We start from the raw sequence: 12,486 nt of genomic DNA, 5'->3' as shown, positions 1-12,486 counted from the left end.
GGATCGCTGTTCAACAGTTGCAATCTTACCTGACAGAAAACCATCTTCACTCGCAAACGCAAGCAGCTTATAGACCCTTCCATAGTGTGGAAACGGCGTTACTCAAAGTTCAGAATGACATCCTGACTGCTCTGGATAAACGCAAAGAAGCCTTGTTAGTGCTTCTGGATTTCAGCGCAGCGTTTGATACGCTAGATCATCGTCAATTGCTGGATCGTTTTGAAGAGCGCTATGGTCTTCGTGGAAATGTGCTTAATTGGTTCTCGTCGTATCTCGCTGATCGCACGCAATCAGTTACCATCAACGAAATGCAGTCCGACCCCGATGTGCTTCGGTGTGGAGTTCCTCAGGGATCCGTTGCCGGCCCTTTGGCGTTTACTATGTTCAGCGGGCCATTACAGGACTTGATCGCGGCTCACGGTGTTCAATCTATTGTCTACGCTGATGACACCCAGCTTTATCTTACTTTTCAACCTCAAGATCGAGATATGGCTGTTCGGAAACTTGAAGCGTGTATCAGTGACATTAGATCATGGTGTAAAATGAACAAGCTAGTTCTCAACGACAGCAAGACCGAGCTCGTCCACTTATATTCCAAATTCAAGAACACATCTTGGACACCTTCAATGACGATAGGTGACTTCACCATTCGTCCTTCTCCTAAGCACGCAATCTTGGCGTTAGCATGGACTCCGTCCTCAGCATGAGTAGTCACGTCGACAATCTGTGCAAGAGTGCTCTTCTCGGTATCAGGAAGATTGGGCGCATTCGGCAGTATCTGACTCGCGAATCAACCACTAAGTTGGTTCATGCCTTCGTAACATCTAAACTTGATACATGTAATTCGCTGTTGTATGGATTGCCGGATCGCGAAATCGCAAAAGTTCAGAAAGTTCAGAACGTGGCCGCAAGGCTTGTTCTGCGTATCTCGCGACATGAGCATATCACACCCGCTCTGGAAGAGCTTCACTGGCTGCCAATAAAACAAAGAGTGGCATATAAGATCATGCTTGTTACATATAAAGCTCTTCATGGCATGTCACCAGTTTTTATATCTGACATCATTCACGTCTATGTACCAACAAGATCGCTGAGATCATCTGCTGGATGTCGACTGAAAGTCATTAAGTCATCTACAAAGTTCTATGGTGACAGGTCATTTGCCTTCGCAGCCTCGAAATTATGGAACGATCTTCCCAGTGAAATTCGCCAAGCTACTACTCTCGGCATTTTCCAGTCTCGACTGAAGACACATCTCTTTAGACAGTACTTCAATGGTGATGCATCGCAATTTCATTTTTCATCAATTATTGTGTGCGCAATTTATTCTTCATGTGTGTTTATTCCGAGTAACCCTGCCCATTAATTTTGCCATCTAGGGAGCAAGATATTATTCTTGCTGAGAGTGATGTGCTGGTAACCTCTCCTCTCCAGGGTTTATTTATGCCATTGCTGTGCCTGCCATGCCACGGTTTGATGTTCCATCCACTGTTTTAAATATGTTGCTTCGTATATTATCATGTTAGTTCTATTGTACTATGTTCCGTGCAATACCAATTTTACCCAGCCAATTTTTATGTTTATGGGGCGTGATATTTATCTCGTCGAGAGTGATGTGCTGGCAACCTCTCCTCTCCTGGGCTTTCTCAATTTTGTCGCATTTTTTCTCCTGTGCGGGTTTTCGCGGAAAGGTATGATATGCTCGATACGCTGTTTGATTGATTGTATTATTCTGATTGTTATAATTATCTGTATATTTAATTTATATTGCTATGTTGTATTTTGGGATAATAATTGCTCTGTGTATATTTAGTCAAACCCTGCCCATTTGTTATTTCTATTTAGGGAGCAAGACATTTGAAATATTGCTGAGAGTGATGTGCTGGCAACCTCTCCTCTCCAGGGCTTTTACCATGTTTTTTTTTTTTTTTCGTCTGTGCCTGTCACAGCTTTTTGATTGTTTTTATGCGGTGGTGTGCTCGAAATGCTGTTTTTTGGGTTGTAGTGCAATTCTATTTTAAACTCTGTGTATATTTACATTTTTATTTGCTTATTATGTGCTTATTGATATTATGAAATATGTTCTAAAGTCATTCTCCTCGTCGCTTCATATGTGCCTTTTGTCGTGCCTCCTCGTTTGCTTTTTTTTGGCTCATGGGAAGCGGCGTGGATTATGACTTTTCTTTTTGTTTATATTGTTGTGTTTTTAATTTTGTTTATTATTTAAAATGGAAAAAAAAAAATTGTATTTGTTAGGCCCTTAAATTTTCTTTGTTTGTAGCTTAAGATATTTTAATATGTTTCTGGTTGTGTAAAGCGCCTAGAGGCATTTGCATTAGGCGCTATATTAAATCTGTCTTTATTATTATTATTATTATTATTCTTATAATGACAAATGAAAATCGAAGTAACACTGTACTACACCTTTATTGTGACAGTTCCTCCTTTGCTCGCCCTATTCCTTTTGAAGGGAATTTTTATTATAACAAATTGTTACTATAAATTTTGGAAAATGCAAGCAAATATAAATGCATCAACCCGCAAGAAAAATGAACGCGTCCGAAAGCACCATGCAATTCATATGGAAAGGTTTCTATACAAAAAAGACGCACAGTTTCCACCTCGATACACCTGAGCACACATTTTCATCCAAGAGCTTCCAAGCAAGCAGTGCAATATGTCTCCACACAGTCTTTGATTACACTACTACACGGTTGAGTGTATAGCATCGTAAAAGCTGTGGAGCTTTCTAGCTGGATAATGGGCTTCTGTGATTGGTTTTTGTCGAAACCTCAAATGTTCCCTTCATCCAATCAGAATTTTTTATTTATATCAAACGAAAGCTAACACTTCCCCCTAAAAACACTTTTCGTCATTAGGTCAATTCAGATAACGCAATTCAATGTTATAGCAAGACGAATGTGGTAAATCTGTTGAAAATTACCTATCCAAGCACATTTTTGACCAAAATGCAGGTTTTAAAAGTCAAAACCTCAAGTGTTCCTTACAATTTGAAAAATATTGTTAAATGAAAAAGCACACTTATATTGTCCATAATTATACTAGCGTCATTAGAATGAGCATTGGCCAATTATCTTTAAATTGCAAATCTTGTGCAAAAAGTTACTATTTTCGCCTGTTTTGTCATACGGTAAATTCAATGAACTATGACTTTGCTAAAGAGCGCTTACAAATTGATATGGTACAACAAGTTATGCACGGTTCGCATTTTTCTAACGTTTGCTCTGATTGGTTCTTGCTATCTAAGAGTGTATGAATCGATCATATAAGGAGCTACAGCAAATCAAGATTAGATTGCCAGAAAGAAGAAGTATTGCTGAAATACAAGAGTCCAGTCTACTCGAAGTTCGGCTGGACTAAGTTCGGTTGGACTAAATACAATAGTACTGGACTAAGAAGAAATACAATAGCAAAAAACAAAACAAACAACAACAACAAAACCAAACAACAACAACAACAACAAAAACCGAAAAATAAACACAAACACACACCCCCACACACAAAACAAAAAACAACAACAAAACACGTTTTTGGTAGATAATGATAACTAGCAAATTTCTTCTTGATTTGTCGATACACTGTGTACGCCACTAATAGAAGTGTTCTGAAATTAATAAGAAAGAATTGATAATGCGACATATTTATTTCAACTTTGATAGAATAAACAGATTTATAGTACTTGATATATTCTGCATAAGCCTATGTTTATTTATGATTCATATCATCTGAATTCGGGGAAACTCAATTCCAAAGTCCATTTTGGAGTTAAGTGGTAACGTCTAAATTGAAAAGTAAAATACACATTAACAGTTATCATGTAGCCTATGATACATTTTAGGCATAACTGATATAACTGATGATTAATCCCTGCAATTGTCTCAAACATCATTCTCGTGTATATTTGTGGTAACGCAGTAATTTTGACGATTCATTCGAACATTCGAACATGGATTCTGACCGAATTCTTAAAACCATTTGCAGAGTCACTGTAACAGGTAAGAAGCACAACAGGCAACAGATAACCATCAAAATGCTAGTAAAACCACGAGTCTCACTGAACTAAGATTTTTATTTACGCCTATGTGGGTGGTTTTTCGTGTTTTTCGGCTGAAGATATGAAAAGTATCTAAAACTAAAATGCTCTTGCAAAAAGTACTGCCGAAAGTAACAGTTACGTTTTTACTCATTCATTTTCAAGATTCATCGCCTTTGATACAGACAGATAATTCATCAAATATCATCAAATATCACCCAAAAGGTAAGCTGTTTAGGCTAAAGAAAGATGACTCAAATTGACCCAGATCACATGTTTCTGACTCTAATAAGCTCTACACCAGTAATCTTTTGGCCATTGAAACATCGCCATCTAACGGTATAACGATGTAAATCTAATGACCTTCAATCCATAGTTAGTGGTCGCTTATAATTACAACCGCATAGAATATTTTGTTACTTTAGGAAAGTGCTTTATATAATGTGATTGATTGCAAATTCGCGGCTTGGCGACTGATTGTAGGTCACTATGAATCGAATGAGCTGTTGATCCGAGTCTTATTGTTAAAATATATACTATAGCTACCTTCTATACTGCGCCAAAAAGTGCCCTCACACTTGGAAAAATAATCAAAATATCAAAACTGAACCATATTGGAATAATTTTTTTTAATAGATGCACTATCGAATCCTGCACATTATGACACCACAGTGAAAGCCACCAGTAAAGTTACAATTGAATACACGAAGGTCCCGTTTTAAAAGTGTCAAACTGGCCTATACAAGGCGCAAAAAGATTCCAACAAGTGCAACAAAGAGACAACACAGTTTCCGCAATGAAGCTTTATTTAAAGCAGTTTTTATTTCAGTTTTTACTTCTCTGTACTTTTCATAACTTTCATTTTATTTGTCAGTTCTTTTGTTTCAGTTTTCTTTTGTTCCTTTTGTTTTAAATTAAAGGCACGTATAAATTAGCCATTCACCACTCTCAAACCAGATGTCTAGTCCGTGGAGTTTTGAATAGGCCAGTTTGTCACTTTTAAAGCTGGACCTTCGTCTAATCAAATGCTTGTAACTTTGCTTCTTGAAGTCACATTGGATTCAATGGGGTGTCATAATAGTTCAATACAACAAATTCACCAAAATATAGCAACTTGCATTGGTATCATTATTATCTTTATAATGCGATCCCTGCAGGCAGCTAGTCTCTGTCTGATTGAACAATAGCAACCAATTACAGTCTATGTGATGAATATTGCATATTGATGGTACACACATTCAGGTAGTCTCTTTCATAGCGGGTTAATAGGCTGAAGGACATCCGACTAAGGCTAGTGATATTAGCCTGTGACTGACCTCTATACGGTCAGCGAGCATACATACGCCATTTTCATATGCTTTTAAACTGCCTTTACGATAGTCTCCTATGCAGTCAGTTTGTGTCAGTCGGTCTGACACTCGTCGATCCTGTATGTTCGTCATAGCCACATACAGTCTGGCCCGAGACTACCTCCACGAGGGTCTACGCTGCGCTATATAAAATCTGAATTTTGGTCACTTTTTCAGCTCAAGACGCACGCTAGTTTTTCAAAGCGCAAACTAACGACTATCATATCTGTTCAACACGTATTTTCAAGTGTATGAGACCACATCTGGTTTCTTGAGAAACAATCATTTACGGGAGATATTCATCATTTTCCAACCCGGTATCCGAAGATTTTCGTCTGATATCAAAATCGTGCATAGCAATTCACGTGTATCGATCCCGTGTATTTATTTTAATATCTCTGCTGCATCAAATAATTATTAGCCAGGCGATGTCGGTGTGTGTCGTTCCTAAAATGTTTGTGATTGAGCCACATTCTGGGTCTGAGGTAATGTATCCGTTTATCAACTGCTCCAGAAGTGTGTACCCCTTGTAAAGATGCAAACTAGATTCAAGATAAGTAGCGCAATCATTGTTCAACTTTTCTTTAAAATGATATAAAATTTACATGTCATCAAACAAACGTGTGGCCGTGCATAAGTATTCGAGGTCTGGAGGATCTAGTCTGAAGGAGTATTGCGATTTCAATGCCCTGTTTCAATGCACACAACTCTTCGTCATACATAAATTCTCCCAACCACATTTCCCTAACATAATATGATTTTTTTTAAGGAAAATTTAGTTTGGCAGAGGTGGGGCTCGAACTCACGCCGCACCGCTATCGTGAATTCTGAATGAGCCTAGCGCCTCAGACCGCTCGGTCACCTAACTTGTTGGTATCCATCTTGAAACTTATTTGAACATATAATCGCAACTTCAACATAGAATTACCACGTGACAAGCAAAGACAGAAAACGTACCATATTTTGGAATTTTATTTGCTTAAAAACATTAATGTGTATTAATAGCGCTCAGTTGTTGATAACTGCGTGTTCTACATACAGAAATCCGACAATAAATGGGCCTCCCATACATGCACAATCGATTTTGACTCGCCAGGCCACGTGCTACTCCTATACACATGTGGGTCAGTATATGGAACCTACCGTTTTTCGTGTATAAAACGGTCTAGATTTGTGCAATTTATAGTAGAAGTCCACGTAGGTCCCCAAAGTTTCTTTCAGATATTAAAAGATTAGATTCCCATAAAGACGAAACAGTAATCTTTAGTTGGGACCTACATAAAAATTACATAAGATTTTCACCATCAGTTTAGTGTTAATTTCCGCTAAATTCAGAAAATATTTTGGCGTATATAAAATTGAAATAAAATTCTCTGCTTTCTTAACCACATACACTTTAGCACCATTGGGTATCACGAATCGTCAAATATGATGTACAGTTAATATTCAAATATTTTTTATACATCATGATGCTTCAGTTTTTACACAAAAAATATTTCATTGAAAACCCTCCCACTCGGCTATTTTATAAAGGTAATCAGGCTTCTTCAGCATGTGCAAGAAAATAGCATTAAAATTTTCTTATTCTAGCAGCCTTTTAGAAATACTGGGGAACGGCGTCCACTGCTGTAGTTTCAATGCGAGTTCGCAAATAGAGCACCCTCACTGTTTTGACCTGTTTAGTCGGGCGACTTTTTTGGCGTTTCAAATTCATAGGTATGATTACGAGTTCAAAGAGCAGCCGAAAATAAATCAGAAAAAGATTGATTTAGTGGTGTACTTTCTCAATAACCATTAAAAACGAATATAATTTCATTTTGATACAGTTAGAATATATTATTTATCTCCTACTTATTCGCTGTCGTAGTGCACGTTAGAATATGACCGTTGCTAGGTCAATTGGATCACTCTTTCTTATTACGAACCACTGATCGAAATGATCACAACACAAATCCTATGGCATATCAAAATTCGGAACAGGTGTATGAGCCCAGGCTTGGAGCAGTAACTACTGGTTACTAACGTGCACTACGACAGCAGCACACAGCGACAACGTCTGGTAAATAATTATACTGTACAGGCAGGGAAACTAAATCAACACTCGGGATCAATACACGTGTATCTGCTATGTACGATTTGATATTCAGACTTCAGATAAATCTTTGGATACCGGGGTAGAAAATGATGAATATCTCCCGTAATTTTTGGTTTCTAAAGAAGCCAATTGTAAGGCTTGCACTTATATGTGTTGAAAGAACATGATAGTCGTTAGCGTGTGTATTGACAAACAATGGTGCGTTTTGAAATAAAAAACTGACAAAAATTCAGATTTTATATGTGCAGAACAAAAGAAGAAATGACAGCTGTCCTCATTTTGTAAACACTTGGGTTACGGAACATAACAAGGTACTAGCCACAATGTAGACCACTTGTGGAGGCAGTCTAAAGCAGATGACGTACCAGGCTCACTGACATCTACAGAGATCAGGAAACAGGCTATTGTCAATAGCCTTAGTCGGATGTCCCTCGGCTCATCATTCGTCTCAAAACTATTAAACAGGTCGGAACAAAATGGCCATGCGTGGCTGTTGAAGAACAAGTGGATTCGATCTACCATCATGGCGATTTCTGCCATGAAGATATCGGGGCGATGACATTGTGCAGCGAATAGCCTACTTTCCTTCATGTTACTTATCTTTATAGCAAATCTAATTCTGTATTCTTTCTTTTATTTACAGTGTGGATATCAGTATGTATACTTTCTGAAATTGCATTTACAACCCTGATTGTATCATACGCTTATGCGATTGGGTCATTCATTCCATCATTTGGTGAAAGTGAAAAAATATTGTATTTCGTTGCGAACGTTACACTATTTGTACAGCTAGATATGGTTGTATTGATATTATGGTATTGCAACTTGAAAATGTGCAAGACTTACGTCGAGACGTGCTTAAAGGTATGGCTGCTTGGTACGTGGGACAACGAAACAATTATTGAACATGCTCATCACTTATTCAGCTTTCACGGACTCTACCAGCGACTCATATGTTATAAAAAAGAATTGTCTTCGTTCAGAAATGTCGTGGGAGCGCTTACGCTCTGTATATGGCCGGTATTTAATGTTGGGATCGTTAGTTATGTGTTTCACAACGTGGATAAACCTATGAACAATTTTTACGACTGTCCTACTGGATTAGCCATATCCAAGTTATACAGATCGATTGAAATTGTCGCTTTCTTCTATTACGGATTCTTCGCAGGATCTATTTTTATCATCCGTCAATCGTTCGCACATCAAATGACAGAAGTGGCAAGAAATAGTCCTGGCAAATCTGTGGAAGAGATCAAATCGAATATAACTCAAGTTTGGTTGCAATTGAAAGATTATAGAAACGTTGTCGGATGGTGGCTCTGTTTCGCAACATCTATAGGTATAACAGAACTAGCCGTTCAATGGAATTGGGCTTTTGATGACCAGATTGATCAATTAGAAGAAGATATTGAAATTCGTGCTGCTGAAATTTACAGGTTTTGGATGTGGAGTCAATCCTTAATGCTGTTTTCACAACCCCTTGTTGCTGCCGGAAGTTACGATATAGATTACTTGTGGGGCGATTTCAAGAATGAGTTCATGAAATACCTAGAGGCTGCTCAGCATCAGGAAAAGTTAACAGCCGTTCTCCGTCATACACAAGATGTATATTTTGTAGGAGGGTGGATGAAACCAACAATTGCTTTAACAATTCTGACAATTGCCATGAGTTTTAATTTTCCCCAACAATTCATTTGGTTTTGGGTAAGACCCGGCTGCATTCGTCCAACCACAGATACTGTATTGAGTATCTTTGGTCCAACTCCAGCAGGCGGAACTTTTTAAGAATATAATTTTCGTCCCAGTTTATTTTGATTAATATCATGCCGTAACCAGGGGTGGTGGGCAGTGAACCCGTCCCGTGGAAATATTTTTTGTGTGAAATCGGAACGGGTTAAGGGCTGTGGTATGAACGTTTGGACTGTATTTTTTATGGGACATGAGAGCACATCAGAGATATTGAATTGCATTCTGATAATCCTCGAAGTAAACTTTATAAATTTAATGATACTAGCGGTCACCCGTATTTCGCGGTCACTGTGTTTATCGGTTACTGCCTTTTGCAGTACTGATATTTTTTATTCAATGTACTGGTCAGGTGTAATGGGCAGGTTCAATTGCAGTGTTTGAGTTAATTTTTTACACCCCATTTTGAAAGTTAAGGTGTAATTTCACCTGGTGCAGGGCAATTTGAGGTGCAGTCTCGGAATAATCAAAATAAATGTACAATTTTGTAGAACACTTACTTTCAACATTGGCAAAGTATTTTGCACAGACACTGATTATGCTGCTAACCTGTGAGTTACGGTGAGCCTTACCATGCTTACTTACTTAACCATCTGTCTCTATGGGACAGGAAATTGTCAAAAGTTGGGGATCTTAAAAAGTCACCCATTTGGGCTACTAAATCACAGTTTGGCAACCCTGTTTAATTTGGGTGATTTGGAGACTTTGACCTAATTCAATAAACAAACATTTAACTGTTGGCAATAGGTTCTAGTTTGAACACTGACATGATAATGTTGACAAATTAGTTGAATAAACAATGCATGTTAATTACTCAAGTCAGATTCTCCTGTGTAATGGCATGAGTGACCCAATCTCAGCATTGATCAGATCAGACATAGGATTTGCGGGTGTTCATGTTAAACAGCATGACTGTATTGTAGTGTATTGTGACTGTTTACTCAGTGCTTAGCTCGCAGGTTGCTTGCTAGTGCATTGCTAGTGCATTTTAAACTAATTAACATTATTTGCCCGGGATTATTTGACACCCTTAACGTAAACAAAAACAAAATTGGACGTTTTATTGGGGTGCTCATTTATTATGCTCACTTGTTATTTCTCGTATTGATTATTATAACTCTTTATTATATGGAACAACTGTAAAAACACACAAAAACTACAAAAGATACCAGACTTGTTTTCAAGGCAAACCGTATGGAACACACCACTCCTCTGCTGAAAGAGCTTCACTGGCTTCCAGTAAATGAGCGTATTACCTACAAACTACTCACATTCGCATATAAAAGTAGACATGAAACAACACCACTGTACATACAAAATCTCCTAAAATCTCACACATTTTCTAATGATATGTTCCTACGATCACATGCTGATGGCAGTCTGCTTGAATGTAATAGAACTCACACAACATATGGGGATAATGCCTTCTGCAATTCTGTGCCAGCTCTCTGGAACCAATTACCTGTAAAATTTCGTACTTCAGTTTAAAAAAAAATTAAGTTGTACATTTTATTGTAGACTAAGATGTAGTGTAAGTTGTACAATGTACTTTTAAGATCATTGTAAAGCGCTTTGTTCATACTTATGCTAAGGCGCTATATAAATTCCGTTTATTGTATTGTATTGTATTTATATCAGAGCCCTTAAGGTTGTATACAATATGGGTTTTTCATGCCTTGATTCCAGAGGGGCGTAAGTTGATAACAGAAACAGCCATGCAGAGAATGAACTTAAGCGTACCGGGGCGTAACGGGCATAACATACACCATCTTCAACCCTTTATCTATATTATCCCAACTTAACCAAGTATCCTGCTAATTAACCCTAACTCTATAAAATCTGACAAAATCTTACAAAGAAAACCACTGCGCATTCATGCATTCCACGTGATGCGATGACGTAATCATCCTAAGTCATATATGCTCACCGAACGCTGGCCGGTCCAGCCAAAACCGCGTGGCATGAGGTCGGTGATCGTGTGCGTGGCACCCGAGGGGTCCCAGGGTCGATTCCCGGTGATACCAAGTGAAATCTTCTCTCCTGTTTAGTTCCTTCTCTGCCTCTCGATAGCAAAAAAGCATGGTCCGTGTTAGGGTTAATATACTCTCCCAATTGCCACTAAATCTAAAATGTTCAAGTTTTCTGGGACACAATGTAATGATATCAAAGTATTATCATAGATGAACTCCTGGATGGGGCAGCTTTAATTAGCATGAGGCCGCATTGATATGTAAATAGCGTATTGTTATTTAAATTTGTGCCCAGACGTATTGAGGGCGACAGTCATGTTATCCAGACGGAGAATGGCTGCATATGCCGGGCATGTCAATTTGCTGAGTGAAGGCTGATAATCACCTTTCTGTATAGGTAATAAGCTAGTATATTTCGTGTACCAGTTGGTTATAACAAAAAATTAGTATCACATTAAATATATTAAACGTATAAACTTTGAAATTTACATGAATTTGAAGAGCAGAGCTTCGAAATGTAGCTAAGTCAGGTGATGTGAAATTCTGCTGCGTGACCCCTCTGCGTGGTAGAATTATATTCATAAAACATTGAATTTAACAGATATCATGGGTAGCCAACCACGATTTATCAGCATTTAAAATATATGTTAATTAACAAAGATAAATAATAAAGAGTACAAATGGCAATTAACTAGTAAACAAGCCTGAAATCTTAAAATGTTGCCACGTGATTTCCCAAACACATGATATGTCAACATGTGACCACTATTCAGATTTACCGTAAATATTTGGAGTATGCTTGCACATCATGCACATACACTGTGCATTTCTTTACTTCCGTATAAAATCAATAATTCATGCTGGGAGCCAAGTAACATTGTCTGCTCAGTGCAGATTGTTATTTTATTTTACTTGAGAGCATAATAGAAATACATAAAGACGAATAAGGCGCCATGATGGAAGGTCAGGTCGGGTATCAAAGGTTATTATAACTTAAATACTACTTGTATTTCCCACCTTGCCTCTGTCACATATTTCCTTCATATTATTGACAGCAAGTCCTAATTTTGACTTTGCTATTGCAAAATGTCATTTCATATCAAATTAGTAGACTTTCTTTGAAAAACATATCACTGGTGCCTGATGGGAATACCCGTCCGCCATTTCATTAAACTGGATCGTTTTCGCCTGTTTTGTGCCCAGATGTATTGGGGGCGCGCTATAGGCAAAGTTCGCAAAACTAACAACGTTGTTATTTGCCAAACTCAATTA

At 37.9% G+C, this 12,486-nt stretch overlaps 1 protein-coding gene across 1 annotated transcript; it reads left to right on the top strand.

The window, feature by feature from the left end:
• Positions 1 to 703: 703 nt before the first annotated feature.
• LOC140167500 (uncharacterized) lies at positions 704 to 1,366 on the top strand. Its single transcript, XM_072190805.1, has one exon. The coding sequence runs from the start codon at positions 704 to 706 to the stop codon at positions 1,364 to 1,366; it is 663 nt and encodes a 220-aa protein (XP_072046906.1).
• Positions 1,367 to 12,486: the final 11,120 nt, after the last annotated feature.

The sequence above is a fragment of the Amphiura filiformis genome, chromosome 13 (genome assembly GCF_039555335.1).
Source record: "Amphiura filiformis chromosome 13, Afil_fr2py, whole genome shotgun sequence".
Lineage (NCBI taxonomy): Eukaryota > Metazoa > Echinodermata > Ophiuroidea > Amphilepidida > Amphiuridae > Amphiura > Amphiura filiformis.
The sequence above is the reverse complement of the archived record's forward strand: the minus strand, read 5'-3'. Positions and strand labels throughout refer to the sequence as shown.